General features: G+C 41.1%; 1 protein-coding gene across 6 annotated transcripts in view; it reads left to right on the plus strand.

The window, feature by feature from the left end:
• The window catches only part of LOC137322960 (TBC1 domain family member 8), a 110,090-nt gene that overhangs the window by 51,042 nt on the left and 38,337 nt on the right, over positions 1–20,711 (plus strand). For all 6 annotated transcript variants that reach the window (XR_010963261.1, XM_067986224.1, XM_067986225.1 and 3 more), the window contains exons 5-8: positions 4,740–4,980; positions 6,126–6,333; positions 7,845–8,039; positions 20,250–20,420. Coding sequence is in view for 5 of the 6 variants with exons in the window: in XM_067986224.1 (XP_067842325.1) it covers positions 4,740–4,980; positions 6,126–6,333; positions 7,845–8,039; positions 20,250–20,420 (815 nt within the window). In the remaining variant the exon portion in view is untranslated. The remainder of the gene's footprint in view (positions 1–4,739; positions 4,981–6,125; positions 6,334–7,844; positions 8,040–20,249; positions 20,421–20,711) is intronic.

Genomic DNA, 20,711 nt, shown 5'->3' on the forward strand with positions numbered 1-20,711 from the left:
GTGATACCACATCTGTCTTCACAATTTTCTTAACTCTGTGTATTGATATAATCTTTGTCAGTAGGGAAAGTGAAATTATGGTCTCCTGGGATCCTTGTTTAAGCAGTTTTCTTATGGAGAGTCAAACACTTCAATGGGAACACTTAACTGCCTACTTTAATTTCACTTGAGGGCCAGGAATGTTGGGTGATAATTGGATCAAAATGACAGGATCAGTTGTCTGAATCGCAAAAAGTTTTCATTGCGCCTGCAATGTCCTCGTACTTCTGAATATAATAAAATTGGCTGCTGACAGGTATTGGTGATCAGATTTTAAATGTGTGTAGAGTTTTTGGTACAATTTGTAAATGGTGAAAAGGTATGATATGGTGAACATGTAAAATAGCAGCATCAGGTTCACAAAATAAATAAGTTTACCATAAACTGATTCTCCATTCATTTTAAAGAGGAGATTCAGCATAGTGCTGCCGGATGTCGATCTTGTGCTGGACGATTGATGTTTAATCTAATTGGGCAGATTTTAATAAAATTTTATTTCTTGTGATCAAGTTAAATGAGAATTCCTTGTTCTCAAACTCCAGTAAATATCTTTCCCTATATATAAACTATGGCTGAAAGAATTATTAAATTTAATAATTGAGTTGGTGCTGGATATTCTCAACTTCATGAGACAATGTTGAAAGGGAAATGACAGAATTTTGACTCCCACTTCAAAAGGGGGGTGGGGGGCACAGGGAAGAAGAGAAAAACTGATTCATCAACTGCATATGGATTTAATTTTCTACATTTGGGAGGTTACAATATGAAAGAAAACTGTGCGATAAAATAGTAGGCATTCCCTCCCGCTGCTCTTCCTAATTAGAGGTATATTTACACTGACTGTGCCAGGCTTATTTAGCATCCATTGTTGATCTGACAGGAAATAGCTTAGAATAATGGACTGAGCTGAGACTGACAGTGACACTCGTGTGGTTTACATCACAGAAGTCTGTGGAATACTGGTCAGAAGCCAGGGCAATTTATCATCCACAGTTTGTGGGAACATGGTTAACTGTGCTGTTAATGTGCTTGGCAGCTTAAATTCTAGGCTCTGTGCATAGGAAAAAATTGACATTTCCCCTCTTTACTTTGTACTTGATTTCCCTGTATTGTACGAGCAGTAGCTGGAATCCCCTTTTAATTTGAAGCCGGGGCAGGGTGGGGGGGTGCAAGATGTTAAATGCAAGTATCAGCCAGTATTTCTCTGCAAACTGGTATGTAGTGGATATAAATTGACAAACATTTAGCAATTAATCCAGGTTTAAACAATTTTTAATTATAAACCAATTGATCACCCATGGTGTTGCATATGGTAAGTGAAAGAATATGGTTGCTCTCTTACCTGACTGTTTTGCTGTTTCTCTATCTTTTTTCTGTTTCTTTCTCTTCTCTGCTGCTTTTCTCCCTTTTTAACTCGCTTTGCTCTTTTTTTTTTTCTTCTTTTCATTCCCGTTTCTCGGACTTCCGTTTCTCTGACTTCCCCCTCATGAAATTTGTCCTCTTCAAATAATTTTGAAAAATAATAGTAACTGTGCAGAAAATGTTAGGAGCCAAAGAAAAATATTCCATTAGTACAGCTCACTGAATAGTAGTAATGCATCATGAGAAATTAGGTGCACTGCACAATCCAAATTCAACTCAGTTACAGCTCTGGGCAAAAATTTCAATTCCAAGTCCAGGCTTTTGGGAGAGGCTGAGTACTTCAAGTAAAAACTTTGGTTATAGAAAGCACAAAAACAATTTGGTTGTTGAATATAATCATTATTGTGAAAGTTAATTCTATTTAGACCCTTATTTTGGACATTAGAAATTTGTTACTGAGGGGGAAAGGTGGATGAATAAAAATTTCAGAAAACATTTTAAATATATTTTCTGGGAACCCAAGGCCAGGTTGTACATTCACAGGGTGATATACTCTCACAATAAATAGCAGCTGTTATGTGTCACACAATGTGACATCATTAACATTGAAAATCCCTATCACCGGGCCACCTACAGGAGTAATGGGTAATGCAGAAACTTAGACATTTTCAGTGAAATATAGGCCCCAAGTACCAAATTTAATGAGATTTTTATAAACATTTTTAAACTGGAAAAATCATATAGTAAAATAACCTACAAATGCTAGAAATAAAATATATTTTTTTAAAATGTCAAATACACAGGTCAGTCAGTATCTGTAAAGAGAAAAGACAGGGTACAACATTTCGGGTGTATACCCAACACAAGACTGAAAACTGAGAAATGTATGTAAGGTTGGAAAAGTAGAGGAGGGGAACGAAGGTAGGCAGAGGGGTGGAGAGAACCAACAAATGCACCAGAGAGGGAGTTGGTGTTTTAATAGCCTGCAAACTGTTGAACAGAAAACAGGCGATATAAAATATCATGTGTATAATAAGGACAAAAAACTACACATAGTGGATGGGGAGTGAAAAGACACAAGAAATCCATGGACATGAAAAATAAAGAAATGGGAAAAAAAAACTTTTAAAATCTGCAGATACCTCACACTGATGTAACGGAGGTACATATTCTCAATGTAGCATTCACAGGAGGATACATTGCTTAATTGAATGTAGCTATACAATAATTTAATATACTTCAGCTGGGCAAGGGTGCAAAGGGCCCATCTCACCTCCAGGGATGATTTTGGTTTGGTTATGTTTTTTTTTTTGCGCAGTACGTTAAGGCCAGCTACGAATCATCAACTGCTTTATTTCACAACAAATGAACATAGTGACAGATGTGATTAGCCTCACTTAATTCAGCCTCATTAATTCAATCAGTACAACTTGTCTTTGCACAATATAAAAATAATGAATACACTACACTTCTCCACATCAGTGGATCATCTTAAATAAAATATTTCCTAATCACTCTCCTGTAAACTAAACTCCTGAACCTGATGTAAGCTTTTCCTCGTAGCTTTCTGTTTTTAAAAATCTGACTTCTCGTGTCTATCTCTCTTTTTATCTCCATGTCCACAACCCTAAAGCAGGTCCTATCCCACAATATTAGGAGGACTAAGGATCTCCTAACATTGTGTTTTAATGAATAATGAGCTAGGATATCGAATTGTTTATCACTGTCTTTGGGGCAACAACATCAAAGTTTAGCTTATTGGAATTTTAACCATTTTTCATTGCCTTTTTTTAAACTTGCGTGAATATACTTTGCTTTAAAACACGACCCTTCAATATAACTCTCTTTTTCAAATCCCTTCTTTAGAAAATTCTCAAATGTCACGGCAGTGGTGTCTGTTTTTGGGGCATAGTTGTTTAGCATTGTAATCATTTTCCACTGTTCTGTGCCCCTTTATCAAAATGGACCCGTCTTCCTTTCCTGGAATGGTGTTCTCTAAGGTGAAGGGAAGGTATTTGCCACCCATCTGCTATTTGCGTATGAAGTGACTAGGGTTTAGTCCATCCAGCTCCTTGTGAGTTTTACATTTTCTGCTGGGTTGATGTGGGTTTCCTGTTAGAAAGCCACGTCTGATCGCTCTCCTGAGGTAGATCAACATTTCCCTATGTTGATTGGTTGATTTAGCCCCTTTTCAAGGCCCTTACATGAAGTGTACTGTTATATAATCCTCTTTATAAAATAACACCTATCTTTTCTTTACAACATGTCGTTACAAGATGTATGCAGTTGATGGGTAAGCTAGCTAAGTGGCAAGATGTTGGGTTTTGTTTTTGCGTGGATTAGTTTCCTTTCCATTCAATAAACCTTTGGCAAACCTGGCTGCAGTTCTGTTTGCATCTCACCTTGGTCCAGTTGATAACACTCTTGCTTCTGAGTTAAAAAATTGAGTTGCGTCCCCACTGCAGACTTTGGCAAATAAGGTAGACTGACACCTCACTGCAGCACTCCCTCAGTACTGCTGTGAATGGTCAGAAAGGAGGGGTGACCAAAGGTTTGGTCCAAGAGGTGGGGTCTTGAAGGAAGAGAAGGAGATGGAGATTTTAGGGAGAGAATGCCAGAGAGTGGAACTTATGTGGCCGAAGGTATGGCTGCTAGTGATGGGGCGAACGTTAAGGGGATGTACACGAGGCTGCAGTCAGAGGAATAGTGTGTCCTGGGTAGGGCGGTTTAGTTCTGGAAGAGGTTATAGAGCTAGGGAGGGGAGAGAAAATGGAAGGAATTAAACAAGGATGAGAATTTTAAATTGGAGGTTTTGGGGTACTCTGATCCAATGTCGATCAACGAGGATGGCAGTGACTTGGTGTGGGATAGGACATGCAAAGCAGAGTTTTGGATGAGCTGAAATTTACGAAGAGTGGTGAATAGAAGGCTGGCCAGGAAAGCATCGGAGTAAAATAAACAGTGGTAGGACACAAGTTTGTACTTGTACTTCCCTCGCATAGTGAGTTCTTGAACTTAGCATTGATATCAGGTAGAGGTAGTGAATGAAGATCTGATGCTCTAAGAGGAAAATGTACTGCAGATGCTAGTTGCTGGTTACAAACCAGCAATAACAGGATGAGATGTATCCCTATGAGGGAAATACCTCCTCTCTTTTAATCGTATGGCAGAGGTTGAGGCTTCTCATATGAAGTATTGGGCAAATGCATCTCCTGCAAAATACATCAATCCTTTTAATTCTACCGTTATAGATGGCAGGTACTGGGAATCACCGTTACACTTTTGTTTAAAGGTAGCTTGTAATCTGGATTGCTGAATATTGTATTTTCCTATTTCAGTGAAACTAATTATCCCCTGGGCTGATGTGAAAAGGCTAGAACGAACGTCAAATACTCTTATCACAGAAATAATTCGAGTGACCACACGAAGTAAAGAACGTGATTTCTCCATGTTCCTTAACATAGATGAAACTTTCAGGCTTATGGAGCTATTAGCAGATGTGACTATTCGAAGGCTGCTGGACAATGAGGCATTTGAATTGGATCCACCTCTACAAGAACCCACTCAAATCACAAAGAAGTAAGAAAAAAATTCAGTCAAATTTTAGCGAGCTTTGGAAAACATGACTGTGTATTTCTCTAAATAACCGTATCTGTATTTTGTTTCAATTGTTTGCTGTGTTGTATAATTTTTTAATAATGGGCTGTGCCCCTTTCTTGAGATTTTTTTGTTAATTTGAGATTGTTCTGCATCTTGTTTCAATTAATTTGTATGTTCTCTAAAGCATTGGCATAAAAATTTTACTTCTAGTATAATGTCTCCTGTTGTGCAAGTGAGACAGTCATGGAGGCAAGCAGGACTTTTTTTAAATGCTGAATTAATCCAGTGTTTGAGCTTACCTGGTATGCATTTGGCCATATGGATTCCTTTTAAACAGCTATTTGGAGTTTAAATGTTATCCCAAGCTGCTTATGAGGTGGTCTCAGAAATTCCCATTAATGCCAAACAATCTTTACCTAGATCTTGATGACCAACACCCACTCTTCTTGGTGTCTCTTTGCATAAATTAATTGAGAATGATTTGTGACATGTGGCCTTTGGCTGGTTGTCCTGTTTTCCCTGACTGCTTTCCACTAATACTTGTGTTAATTGTAGGAGTTGTGCTATGAGAGTTGGGATATACTTGTGATATACTCTATATAATGTTACAAAGCCATTTCAGTTGTGCTTTGAAACCTTGATAAGTCCCTCTGGGCTGTGGTAGTCATTCTGTTTTTGAACCACAGAGTGCAGGAAGGTCATAGGAGTAATTCCCTCCCCCCCCCCACCCCTTCATATTGGCTGAGTTAGCTGATCTGAGCTAGGGCAGTGGTTGGGGTGCTACAATTGGAATTTCTGGGGAAGCAAAACATTTTGGCCATGGTTTCTGCTCTTGATCACTATACAACGCCCCATGCTGGAAATGTGTATACCAGTTTAGCATCATATCAGGGTTTCCATTGATGTCTTCCACAGTTGAATAGCCTGTCAACGTATTGTCAAGGCTCATATATGAATTGAGGTGGGGGTAAGAATTTTGAATTAGAAACTGTACTGTAAATACTAACCTGTGACTTCTTTAAATGAAAGGCCACAGTCTTAAATTAAGACTTGTCATTTAAGCTGAGCCTTCCATTTAATTTTAAAGTGATCCTCAACTATGCTTTCTGTTCATTTTGCTACAGGGATCTTGAAGCTAGGATGCAGACGGAGTATTTCCGGGCCTGTTTCAGGCTTCCACGGGTGGAGAAGCTCGACGAGATAGTGGACTGTTTCCTGTGGACGCCATATAGCCAATGCCATACTGCAGGGAAGTTGTATACTTCAGAAAATTACATCTGCTTTGCCAGCAAGGAGGAAGGCAGCTGCCATGTGATAATTCCACTCCAAGAGGTACTGTGCACTGTGCTCTAGTATAGAAGAACTAAATAGAAACATAGAAAATAAGAGCAAGAGTAGGCCATTCAGCCCTTCGGGCCTGCACCACCATTCAAAATGATCATGGCTGATCGTCTAACTCAGTGCCCTGTTCCTGCTTTTTCCCCATATCCGTTGATTCCTTTAGCATTAAGAAATATATCTATCTCCTCCTTGGATACATCTAATGACTTGGCCTCCACTGCCTTCTGTGCTAGAGAATTCCACAGGTTCACCACCCTTTGAGTGAAGAAACTTCTCCTCATCTCAGTTCTAAATGGCATACCCCGTATCCTGAGACTGTGACCCCTGGTTCTGGACTCCCCAGCCATTGGGAACATCCTCCCTGCATCTAGCCTGTCTAGTCTTGTTAGAATTTTATATGTTTCAATGTGATCCCTCTCATTCTTCTAAACTCTAGTGAATATAGGCCTAGTTGGCCCAATCTCTCCTCATATGTCAGTCCTGCCATCCCAGGAATCAGTCTGGTAAACCTTTGTTGCACTCCCTCCATGGCAAGGACATCCTTCCTCAGGAGACCAAAACTGCACACAATGCTCCAGATGTGGTCTCACCAAGGCCCTGTATAACTGCAGTAAGACATCCCTGCTCCTGTACTCACATCCTTTTGCAATGAAGGCCAACATACCATTCGCCTTCCTAACTGCTTGCTGCACCTGAATGCTACTGGTGTACAAGGACAGCCAGGTCTCGTCTTGCCTTGGTCAACTCTGGCTAGAATTTAAAACGGTGTAGTCCGAGAAACTTTTGTACATCTATCTAAGGTGTATTATTTGAGTAAACGATACCTTTTTAAAATTCCTGAATATATATCAATATGGAAAACTGCCTTTGCCCTCTTGTTGCCTAATAAACTTTGTTTGCAAAAGGAATCTTTTTTCTATTATCCGGTCAAGATCTTAAGACTGCCCTTCTGGTGTGCCAATGACTGAGGTGGCCCACTGAAACAGGCCCCTCTGCAAGTAACCCAGAACTGGCAAGAGTCTTTGCTTTGTAGTCCAGCAAACACTGTCTGGTACTGAAACCTGCTAGTATCAATTACAAGTTAATTTTTAAAAAATTGTTCTTTGGATAATTATCCAGGGAGGGTGCTCCACAACAGAGCTACGTATTAATAAATTTTTAAAAACCTCATGATTCCCTTCTGACCTTGTTTGATGTATATCTATTGCCTTATAACAAAGTCACAATGTAAGCCTAATTATTTGTTCCTTTGCTTCCTCCTCTTCCACCACTCCCTCAAACTTGCTGGTGAAGGAGAGTGTGTTTGGTGGAAGTGTACAAAGAATGTTGGCGGCTGTTAGAGAATATTGGAACGAGATATTGCTTTCTATTGGTTGAATGTTTTAAATTTCTTTCTTGGCAGTCGATTCAAAGAAAAATATCCCTTTTAAGTTGGTTAATATTGCAACAGCTGCGGTTTCTGCAATAAACAGTGCTGGGACATGATTGTTTTTCATTGACAGGTGGTTACTGTGGAGAAGATGGAGGACACAAGTCTCCTCCCCAATCCAATCATTGTTGGTGTTAGAAGCAAGAGGGTGTTTCAATTTACAGAAATTGAAAATAGAGAACACTTAGTGGAGCAACTAAGCAAACGGCTTAAACTTTTAAGAGGAGAAAAGCCTGGCTGCCTTGGGAAATCTGGAGTTGAAGAAACGGTATAGTTGAATTTTTGCATTTAATGTTAATGGTTTCCTTTGGCAGTGAAATCAGAACTGCCCAAAAGTCAACAAGTAATAGTTTGGCAAAAAAAAGGTTCCTTTAAATAAAAGCAGAAAGTTATCTGCATGTTGTGTTTAAATTAACCAGGCACCACGCACACGTCTGTGGCTGTGATTTAGTGGATTAGTGCACCATGTAGTGTGGTATTAAGCCATGGAGAGTAGCAAGATGCTGTCAGGTAGTCTCAGCTGGAGCTGCAGTAGAGGCATCACTATTGTTCTTTGCCTCCCAGAGCTATGGAGGGGCAAAAAACACTTGGCAAGCCCTAGTGAAAAGTGTAGTTGTCTCTCTGTGTAAGGATTAGGCTTAGTTATGACTGTGTATCTGTCTGTCTGTCTATCTACTCACACTATCTCTCTCACTCACTCTTGTGCGCTATCTTCTTTTCCTTTTCCTTTTTATTTTTATTCCTCCCTCTTTCCCTCCACACCCCACCCCCCCCCCCCCCACCCCCCAAATCAGAGAGCCTACTGCCTGCTTCGGCTCCCTATGAAGAATGACCACTTGTATGAGGTACTGGAGGTCTGCTATAATTCATCAAATTGACCTTCACGTGAGTCAATACCTTCAGGAAGGGGTGGAGTGGAAGGAGATGAGAGGTTCACTTCTAGGACTGTGTGTCTTAAAAGCTCTTTTAGTTATTGCATGTTCAGCTCACCGAGAATAATTTGATCCAACACACTTTAACTTATTATGTATCATCAGTTAAACTATCGATTGGAAGTTAGTTGAAATTAAAATCTATCACTGTACCCAACTTGTAGAGCTCTGGCAACAAAGGGTGGAAAATGCTCACTGAAGGAACCGTGCAGCTCAGGCCTTTTTGTTGATGAATTATTTTACCTAAGTGCGTGTATTTTAACTAAGAGGTACATTTCTTGGCAGCAGATTGATACTAACAATCGAGAGCTGTGAAAAGCTTATAATTGCAGTAAAAATCATTTTCTCACTATGCCCAGGACTGGAAATATATTTGATAGCACAGCCAATGGTGGAGAAATGCACCGCTATATGGCCAGAGAAAAGACCGCAAATGTTTATGATCTTGTGCGCAAGGTAGCAAACACCTACTCTGACCCAACTAATTCTGGTAAGTGAGGGTTCTTTAATGTACTCGCATTATAACAATATTTGTAAATCCTTCTGTAATAAGTTGCAATTAATTAGCAAGGTCTTGTAAATCTTGCATACACTTTCATGCCCATAATCGTTTGGTGTAGTTGAAGTAAAGATTCTTTTGCCTTCTGGAATAATTTTGCATGAATATTCAAAATTCAATTAATTGAAAATATTATTTAGTTGAAAATATTCTTCCCTTTCTCCATAGGTGATTATTTATCCATGCTCTATGACTAGCTCCAAGACATTTTGGCGATGGAGAACAAAAATGAGAGAAAATAAATCAAATCCACCAGACAAGGAATTCAATATGTGCACTTTGCTGCCAAGCACAGAAATCTTCACATTTTGGGCAGGGTATTCCATAGGGCCACCAACAAAGTCCAGTAAAAGGGGGACCATCACTGTGGACAGATGCTAGCCATTGTTCCTCCCACTCCCAGACTGGGGGGGGGGGGAGAATGTATTCACGAGATAACAGAGAATCCTAAGTATCAAACTGCAGTCCTTGTGTAGATGCACAGTAGCATGACGAGATTGCCTGAGTGCAGTTGGCAGGGCAGGTTGGCTCTGTAGTTAATCAATTACCCTGTTATTTGTAGCTCCAGGATGCTGTCATTCAAAGCTTTAAGTGCTGTAAATGTCAGATGGTGGGGAATGTGAGGCCATCATCCAATACAAGGGCTGATGTGACCAAGGATCTTGCATGTGGCCATACATGATCCAGTCCGAGTTCCCTTAAGTTTCATTTTGCAAATTGTACAAATATGTATATAGTTTTCAATAATACTGCAAGGATGTATTCAAAATAATGCTGTAAAATGAACAACATTATATAAGTTCTGAAATAAAACATTTGTGAAATTTATTGTACTGGTTTGATTGCTTTATTTGGTGATAAACCACATGCCATTTCCGATACAGGAAACAAATATGTTGTCTGTTGACTCCACGGTGCAGTTCATTTTCTGTCACGTCGTTCTCTCTTATCCTGTGTGTTCTGCTCAATACCTTCATGTAAAAGTTGGCTTCATTTCTGCAACTTGAAACACATATTCCTCCTTAAAGGTTATAAGTTCAAACTTTTCTCAGGCATCTGCTCAGAACTTGGCAGCAGATGTTGGGTTTTCACGTATTGTTTGATGTCTTGTGGTTTTGCTTTTAATTAAGATAGGCCGAAGCCCATAGTCCAGTACACCACCAAGGTTGAAAAGAACGAGATTAGAACAGATAAATCAGAAAGTAACCAATACGGTTGGAGTACGGGTCGACTGAGGGAGTTAGCAGTTCCAATGTTTTGAGGTCTTGGGAATGAATCAATTAGCTTAAGAGACTGATGAGTCTGGTTTTCAGCACACTCATGCTACAAGGTATAGGAAGAGTGTGTAAGTTAATATATTTGTAACAGGAGGAGTGAGAGGGAAGAGCTGAGGGGAGTATATTAATATTAGTAAAATAAAGATAGACCACAAAGGCTGCTGTGGAGGAAAAGAAGGCAGTTTGAGGCTAGAGGTGAGAGAGGGATCGCCTATCGGGCATCAAGCTTTTTCTTGTACCCTATCCGGGAGAATTGTAGGGGAGGGTGGTAATGTTTGAGCTTCCTAAGATAATGAAAATAGTATTGAAGTATTGGATCAACTTGGGCTTTAAAGAGTTGAGTTGTTGAGTAAAAGTAGTGCTGGGCACAAAAGAGGTAATTAAGCTTCTAGAATAGCTTACAGGAATCAGAGTTTTGGAAGTTCCAGATGAGGCAAGCTGAGGGTGAGACCACAAATGTCTATGGAGAAAGTACTACAGGTTGACCCATCAAATATGAGAAGTGCTGGCTGTTGGTTAGACTTGCAGGAGATATGAAGAAACTGCTTGTTTTTGCTACGAATAAAGTGACACTTCGAGTATTTGGTTAATCAGGTGGTCTTTTGCTGTTCTAGGAAATAGACCTTGATTGGAAAGATTTATGCATTGTATATGCTCATGGTTCCAAAGTCCCTTGCTTTTGTCTGTTGATCTTTTGTTAAATATTATTTGCATAACTCATTAATCTTGTCTGTACTTAGATACCTTATGCAGGTGCTATTACCAATTTCATTAGTCATGATGTGGAGATGCCGGTGATGGACTGGGGTTGACAATTGTAAAGAATCTTACAACACCAGGTTATAGTCCAACAATTTTATTTGAAAATCACAAGCTTTCGGAGGCTTTCTCCTTCATCAGGTGAACCTGACGAAGGAGAAAGCCTGACTCCTGACTGACTGAAAGAAACACTGTACTATGAAAATAGCAGGTAATTTTATTTTACGTTCAAGTGTTAGCTTGGCTCAGGTGGTAGTACCCTTGCCACAGTGTTGGAAGGTGTGGATTCAAACTCCACTCTAGAAGTTGAGCACATAATGTAGGCTAACACTCTAGTGCGGTACAAAGAATGCTGTATTGTCAGAGGTGCCATCCTGTGGATGAGCTGTTAAACTGAGGCTCCATCTGCCTGTTCTAAGGGTTCAGGTGGCTGATAAAACATCCCATTTGTCTTTGTCAATATTCCTCCATCAACCAAAAATTAGATTAACTGGTTGTTCATCTTTTTGCTGTTTGTGGGATCTTGTGTGCGAAATGGCTACCATATTTGCTTACATATTTTGCTGCACTTTCAAAGTAATTAATTGTGAGATAGATGTAACAAGATATGATATAATTGCAAATCTTTCTCTTGCCAGTTAATTGAATACAAATGAAAAAATAGATCTTCATTCAGTCAAGAATCCAATTGACGAAAGGTTCATTACAACATTGGACTTAACCAGATTAATGTTCTTGTACTTAGGAGAAATTCTTCCATGATTTCACAGTAATCTTGTAGAACCAAGGGAAACCTTTTAGACCATTGTATGCTTCTTTCAATGGTCAGCATTTAAAACATTCTCGCCCATGAAATTCAGGAAGACACCGTGTCTCGTTATTCATGCCTCTGCTTAATTAATATTTTTGTGATTTGTTAAATCTCCACATTCAATTAACACTCATTCATTGGAGAAGGAGAGAATAGCCTGTGGCTAAGAAACTTGACCCTTTATGTGGTCATTTTGGTTGGGTCTCCTTTCTCTTTCCCCATCCCGCCCTACTACCCACGACAGCACCAACCTTTGGTTCCAGAAGTGGCTCAAATCAACGTGGTATAACCTGTCTCCAAAGTTACCAGAGTGTTACTGCTGAGCCAAGTGTCAGGACTTGAGTGCAAAGTTCAAGCTGACAATCAGTGGAGTACTGAGGGAATGCTGCATTGTTGTGGGTGCTCTCTGTGGGGTTGGGGGGGTGGGGGGAGAAAGAAGAGAAAAGAGGATTGTTAAGAGGAGAAAACATTCTGGGATGTAGTTTAATTTCAGTTGATTGAACTCCCACCTAGCCTCTGAACTGGGATTTCACATCATGTGAATCCCTTGCATCAGCAGGAACTCTGTTTATAGACATGCTAAAGTTATCATTGGCTCAGACATTCCCAGGATACTGGACTTCCTGTCTCCGTTTGTGGCCTGTCCTAAAACTCAACGTGGGACAATTTGCAACAGTTGCTCATTAACCAGACTGACAATTGAGTTCCCATGGGCACTCAGGAACTCTGCAGTAGAATCTCTTGAGATGTTCTACGTACAAACTAAGAACAGGAAATCCTTACTGCAGGGCAAGGTGCCATTTTTTACTCACGAGGTTTTAAAAGACAAAATAGCTGTATGCTCAAGGTTTCTTTTTAAATCCACTTGAAACTAACCACCCACCAAAGTTAGTACAGCTGTAGCACAGGTTTCAATTGTAGTTGGAGGTGGCTGATATATACAATCTTAATTAAATAACCAAACCTTTGTAAAAATCCACATTGGTGTTTTCCATGCTTGAAACAGGACAGCAGACTGAAGCATTCAGCAATATAGATCTGCCTAATTGACGTTTTTGAAGTCTACAGAGATTCCTAAAATCCAGCTCCTTGAGCCATGAATTCCATAAAGTCGCTTGCTTATCAAGGTACAAGTTGTTGAAAGCACCAAGAAAACATGAAACTTCTCCGGGGCATGGTTGCTAAAATGCCAGCTTACCATACTCAACTTTTTTTTTAATTTGCTCATGGGATGTGGGCATCACTGGCAAAGACAGCATTTATTGCCCATCCCTAATTGCCCTTGAAAAAGGTGGTGGTGAGCCGCCGCCTTGAACCGGTGCAGTCCATGTGGTGAAGGTTCTCCCACAGTGCTGTTAGGAAGGGAGTTCCAGGATTTTGACCCAGCGATGAGAAAGGAACAGCGATATATTTCCAAGTCGGGATGGTGTGTGACTTGGAGGGGACCGTGCAGGTGGAGGTGTTCTTATGTGCCTGCTGCCCTTGTCCTTCTAGGTGGTACAGGTCGGGGGTTTGGGAGGTGCTGTCGAAGAAACCTTGGCGAGTTGCTGCAGTGCATCCTGTGGATGGTACGCACCGCAGCCATGGTGCGCCGGTGGTGAAGGGAGTGAATGTTTAGGGTGGTGGGGGTGGCAGTCAGGCGGGCTGCTTTGTCCTGGATGGTGTCGAGCTTCTTGAGTGTTGTTGGAGCTGCATTCATCCAGGCAAGTGGAGAGTATTCCATTACACTCCTGACTTGTGCCTTGTAGATGGTGGAAAGGCTTTGGGGAGTCGGGAGGTGAGTCACTTGCCGCAGAATACCCAGCTTCAGACCTGCTCTTGTAGCCACAGTATTTATGTGGCTGGTCCAGTTAAGTTTCTGGTCAATGGTGACCCCCAGGATGTTGATGGTGGGGGATTTGGCGATGGTAATGCTGTTGAATGTCAAGGGGAGGTGGTTAGATTCTCTCCTGTTGCAGATGGTCATTGCCTGGCGCAAATGTTACTTGCCACTTATTAGCCCAAGCCTGGATGTCGTCCAGGTCTTGCTGCATGGGGGCATGAATTGAACACTGTATAATCATCAGCGAACATCCCCATTTCTGACTTTATGATGGAGGGAAGGTCATTGATGAAGCAGCTGAAGATGGTTGAACCTAGGACATTGCCCTGAGGAACTCCTGCAGCAATGTCCTGGGGCTGAGATGATTGGCCTCCAACAACCACTACCATCTTCCTTTGTGCTAGGTACAACTCCAACCACTGGAGAGTTTCCCCCCTGATTACCATTGACTTCAATTTTACTAAGGCTCCTTGGTGTCACACTCGGTCAAATGCTGCCTTGATGTCAAGGGCAGTCACTCTCCCCTCACCTCTGGAATTCAGCTCTTTTGTCCATGTTTGGACCAAGGCTGTAATGAGGTCTGAAGCCAAGTGGTCCTGGCGGAACCCAAACTGAGCATTGGTGAGCAGGTTATTGGTGAGTAAGTGCCGCTTGATAGCACTGTGGACGACATCTTCCAGTAGACTGATGGGATGGTAATTGGCCAGATTGGATTTGTCCTGCTTTTTGTTGACAGGACATACCTGGGTAATTTTTCACATTGTCATGTAGATGCCAGTGTTGTCGCTATACTGGAACAGTTTGGCTAGGGGTGCAGCTAGTTCTGGAGCACAAGACTTCAGCACTACAGCTGGGATGTTGTCGGGACCCATAGCCTTTGTTGTATCCAGTGCACTCAGCCGTTTCTTGATATCACGTGGAGTGAATCGAATTGGCTGAAGACTGGCTTCTGTGATGGTGGGGATATTGAGAGGAGGCCGAGATGGATCATCTTCTCGGCACTTCTGGCTGAAGATGGTTGCAAATGTTTCAGTCTTGTCTTTTGCACTCGCGTGCTGGACTCTGCCATCATTGAGGATGGGGATGTTTACAGAGCCTCTTCCTACCCTTAGTTGTTTAATTGTCCACCACCATTCACGACTGGATGTGGCAGGACTGCAGAGCTTTGATCTGATCCGTTGGTTGTGGAATCGCTTAGCTCTGTCTATAGCATGTTGCTTCCGCTGTTTAGCATGCATGTCGTCCTGTGTGGTAGCACCTCATTTGTAGGTACACCTGGTGAAGCTCCTGGCATGCTCTTCTACTCTCCTCGTTGAATCAGGGTTGATCCCCGGCTTGTTGGTAATGGTAGAGTGAGGAATATGCCGGGCCATGAGGTTACAGATTGTGCTGGAATACAATTCTGCTGCTGCTGATGGCCCACAACACCTCATGGATGCCCAGTTTTGAGCTGGTAAATCTGTTCTGAATCTATCCCATTTAGTACGGTGTTAATACCACACAACAAGTTGGATGGTGTCCTCAGTATGAAGACGGGACTTCGTCTCCATAAGGACTGTGCGGTGGTCACTCCTACCAATACTGTCACGGACAGATGCATCTGCGACAGGTAGATTAGTGAGGATGAGGTCAAGTAGGTTTTTCCCTCACCACCTGCCACAGGCCCAGTCTGGCAGCTGTGTCTTTCAGGGCTCGGTCAGTAGTGGTGCTACCGAGCCACTCTTGGTGATGGACATTGAAGTCCCCCACCCAGAGTACATTTTGTGCCCTTGCTACCCTCAGTGTTCCTACAAGTGGTGCTCAACATGGAGGAGGACTGATTCATCAGCTGAGGGAGGGCGGTAGGTGATAATCAGCAGCAGGTTTCCTTGCCCATGTTTGACCTGATGCCATGAGATTTTATAGGGTCCAGAGTCAATGTTGAGGACTCCCAGGGCTACTCCCTCCTGACTGATGGTGATGGAACGTTGTCTGGGACGTTGGCTGAAAGGTATGATTCTGTGAGCATAACTGTCAGGCTGTTGCTTGACTAGTCTGTGGGACAGCTCTCCCAATTTTGGCACAAGTTCCCAGATGTTAGTGAGGAGGACTTTGCAGGGTCGACTGGGCTTGGTTTACTTTTGTCGTGTCCGGTTGTCCGTCCGGTTTTATTTGTGTTATGACTTTTCGTAGTGAGATTGTACAAGTGAGTGGCTTGCTAGGCCATTTCAGAGGGCGATTAAGAATCAACCACGTTGCTCTGAGTCACATGTAGGCTAGACTATGTAAGGACGGCAGGTTTCTTTCCCTAAAGGACACTAGTGAACCAGATGGGTTTTTACGACAATCTGGTAGTTTTATGGCTGATGTTAGTTTTTTTTTATTCCAGATTTTATTTAATGAATTGAATTTAAATTCCCCAGCTGCCGTGGTGGGATTTGAACTTATGACTCTGGATTATTCGTCTTAGGCGTTTGGATTATTAGTCCAGTAACATAACCACTATGCTACCATGCCTATAGTCTGTATTACTTCAAGTACAACCAGACTTTCTCCTTACCTCTGGATTCTGAGTGTTCAGTGTAGGAGGACTGAGTTGCTGGAGAAGATGCCAGTGAGGGCTGCATGCAACAATTTGAGGAGTAAGACCATTTCTTTTTGGATCTGTAGGTATGAGAATTTCAGGTAGTGTTGTGCTCTCTACTGTTAAGAAGTTCCCCCAAAATTCAGAAGACAGTTGCACATACAGCCCTTAGACGTGCCGGCCAATCGAGTTTTGAAGAGATGATTAGAAAGGATAATCATTGGTCAGAAACAGTCGAGTTTGATTTCTGCTTTGCAGTCCCCAAACAACTTGAAGATTTTAAGCTGCTCTATGATGGCTCAGCAACTTTATTCAATGAGTAGCTGAGTTATACAGACTAGGAAAGTCATAGGTTCAATACTTGATCTGTGCTGGGTTCATTGGTCTGAGCTAGATGCTACAGTTGACCTCAGCACTCCAGGATTAAGGAGGGGAACAGCTCTGATACCACTTGCAAATGAAAGCTTGCTGATAGTCACTGCCATGAAGAATAGCCACTTTGGCAAGATACTAGTGTCTGTCGGAACTATCAACTTCAGGAAGTTAGGGGGAACAATGAACCGGGGAGAGAGACGTTACTTTGAACCCAAGGGTTCTGTATTCTTTCAGAATATAGGAAACATTTTACATTACCACGAGAAGTGAGATGTTTACCTGAGAGACTAACTAGCAACCATGAATCTTCAGGATGTATACTTTCAAATTGGGATTAAAAGGGCTGCAGGAAAGCTTTACTTTTATATTTAAAAAAAAAAAATATATATATATATATATATATATATGTGTGCTCTTTGGATGTGATAAGGCAATATTTAGTGTCCATCCCTAGTTGTCCTGAGGGCATTAAGTCAACCACATAGTGCGGGACTGGAGTCACGTAGGCCATACTGGGCAGGACTGGCAGATTCCCTTCCCTGAAGGATATTAGTGAACTAGTTGGGTTTTATAACAGTTTAATCAGTAATGGATCAATTATGAATACAATGTATTTCTATTTGGTCTCCTATTAGAACTCATAATATTCAAGTTCTTGTGTATGTTGGTGGCATTTAGCAGGCACATGGGAACAACACCACCTGCACGTTCCCCTCCAAGTCACACGTCATCCTGACTTGGAAATATATCGCCGTTCCTTCATCGTTGCTGGGTCAAAATCCTGAAACTCCCTTCCTAACAGCACTGTGGGAGAGCCTTCACCACACGGACTACAGCGGTTCAAGAAGGCGGCTCACCACTACCTTCTCAAGGGCAATTAGGGATGGGCAATAAATGCCGGCCTCACCAGCGACGCCCACATCCCAGGATCGAATTTTTAAAAAAAATTCTTGGACTAAGGCCTGGATGACTGGCTGATCAGAATCCTTTGTTGGACCGATGCATCAACATTAATCCAACAGGTTTTGAAGCTTTTTAGAAAGATGAGACGTCATCGTTCACTGAAAAATTACAGCTACAGCCAGTACTCTTGATGGGGACCTGGTTCTTAACCTTATAACCACTTTGTATGTTTATCCCTATTAAAAAAAAAAGAAAATGAATGTAGCTGTTTAGACTTTGCAGTTTTATTCAGACACAAACTAGTAAATCACAGCATAAAATGGCTTTAAAAAATTGACATGTCAGTGATATTGTTACTAGAAAACTGTTAGGACTATAATAAATTTGCATTGTTTGATGTCTATGGAACCAAAAATAATCTTTCTTCCACATTATTCTTTCCTTTAAGGGATTTTTCAGACAATCTTAAAAAATAGATTAATATCCTTTTAAAATGGCATTAAAGTTTATAAGGATAAGTTTAACTATCTTGTGGTTCCTGTGTTGCTAGGTCCATGGGAATGTTATCTGTGGAATGTAGCTCATCAGGACTGAATACAAGTGTAGGTTAGGTGTTATATTCTGAAGATTTCATGATTGGGGGAGGGGGTAGAGACTGACTAAGAGTTATGCATAGCATTATCCATGAGGTTTTAACTATGGTTGGTCACTTTCAGGAAATAAATAACTCGAATGGAGCCTATTATCTGAAAGTAATGGGTGAAATGCCCTTTTCTTCCATATTTCCTCATGTTTTAACCCAGCTATCATTCTGTATATGTCATTTAGTAATCTAAATAAATTTTGGATTTGCATGTAATTTTTGATTAATTTGACATCCATTTTGGATCCAATAGGCTGCAAATTCAGCAGCTCATCATAGAATCTTGTGTTGTAAGACCTGAACCAACTTGCAAATATGGCCACAGACGCTCTTGATATATTTTGACCCTGTCATAACCATCTTGCATCTCTGTGCAGTGGTTTTTTTTATTTCTCCTCTCCCCTGCCTTGTCTTGGCCACTGCGTAGAGATGGGTTAAGAACATAAGAAATAGGAGCAGGAGTAGGCCATACAGCCCCTCGAGCCTGCTCCGCCATTCAACAAGATCATGGCTGATCTTCTACCTCCACGCCGTTTTCCTGCACTATCCCCATACTCCTTGATGCCTTTAATATCTAGAAATCTATCGATCTCTGTTTTGAATGTACTCAATGACTGAGCCTCCACAGCCCTCTGGGGTAAAGAATTCCAAAGATTCACCACTCTCTGAGTGAAGAAATTTCTCCTCATCTCGGTCCTAAATGGCCTACCCCTTATTCTGAGACTGTGACCCCTGGTTCTAGACACCCCAACCAGGGGAAACATCCTCCCTGCATCTATCCTGTTGAGCCCTGTAAGAATTTTGTATGTTTCAATGAGATCACCTCTCATTCCTCTAAACTCTAGAGAATACAGGCCTAGTCTACTCAATCTCTCCTCATACGACAATCCCACCATCCCAGGAATCAGTCTGGTGAACCATCTTTGCACTCCCTCTATGGCAAGTATATCTTTTCTTAGGTAAGGAGACCAAAATTGTACGTAATACTCCAGGTGCGGTCTCACCAAGGCCCAATATAATTGCAGTAAGACATCTTTACTCCTGTACTCTGATCCTCTTGTAATAAAGGCCAAAATACCATTTGCCTTGTACAAGGACACCCAGGTCCCTTGAAGAAATTTGACTGATTTTGTTTTGGTCTCATGTGTGACTTTTTTTTAAAAAGAAGTTTTACATTCCTTATTTGTAGACTGTTCCACAGTTCAAAATGTGTTGATGAATACAACATCTGTGCAAACACATTGAGTTTTAATGATATCAAAGTGGCACTATCCTCTAATCGAAATGAGTTTATCCTAATGAAAAGGATAAAACTTGCATGCTCTGTGGAATTTTTTCTTTGATTTTATTATTTTTAATTATGCTCATGTCTGTGCAAGAACTGGCTCCACTATGCATAACCCAATTTAAAACAGTGCTTCAATAAAATTCATAATATTTTCAGCCCTGCTGTAGTCCTAAATTCTGGAAAATGGTAATAAAGGAAAATGCATTGCACAGAACTGTTCTTCGCATTCTTGTCTGTTTTGACTTGTGTTTCAAGACATTCCTTATTGTCACACAGTGTATCATTTAGTAGTATGTGTATTTCTGCAAGAAGTGACAGTGGTGCAGGACCCTACTTTGAGAACTGATATGAACTCGAATCTCTTAAACCCCCAAACCCCCGAATGGTTGAGATTTTGTCTTCAGTGAAGCAAGGCTCCAGTTATAAAGTTTCTCCACAAATAGAACATAAAGCCAGTTGCAGACTCTTGAGTTGTGGGATAGAATATGTGAAGTGAATGGATAAGTTTATAAAAGCACAATATTAATTAAATCCAATGTGTTTTAGGTTTCCTCAGGCTCTTCGGGATGTCCTGAAGAACTCTGTACAACTAGTACAGCACTAGATTCTCTCGTGAACAATTCAAGTAACAAAAAAGAGCCTAGGCATTCATTGAATTCAGAGGCTTTAATGGCACTTTTTCACCTGACTGAAACTGAAAGTGCAGACTCCACACTGGTATGTAAACAAGAAGATTCAGTTCATGTTTCTTTTAATTTTAATCTGTGTGTCTGTGTATCTGTTCCTTCTGGCTGTAGCATTTTGTTTTTTTTTAAACTAGCATGAACTCAGCTGGTGGGTTCTCTGTGACAGATGGTGCTAATTTCTTCTAGCTTTATTTTGACAAAAGCATATCAATATTCATGTACAAAATGTATTGCTACCTATTATAGAACTCTGGGTACAAAAGAAGGTGAACCATAATAGAACTACCATACCTATGTTTCATTTAAACCTGTAGATCCAGGT

The sequence above is a fragment of the Heptranchias perlo genome, chromosome 6, assembly GCF_035084215.1.
Source record: "Heptranchias perlo isolate sHepPer1 chromosome 6, sHepPer1.hap1, whole genome shotgun sequence".
Taxonomy (NCBI): Eukaryota; Metazoa; Chordata; class Chondrichthyes; order Hexanchiformes; family Hexanchidae; genus Heptranchias; species Heptranchias perlo.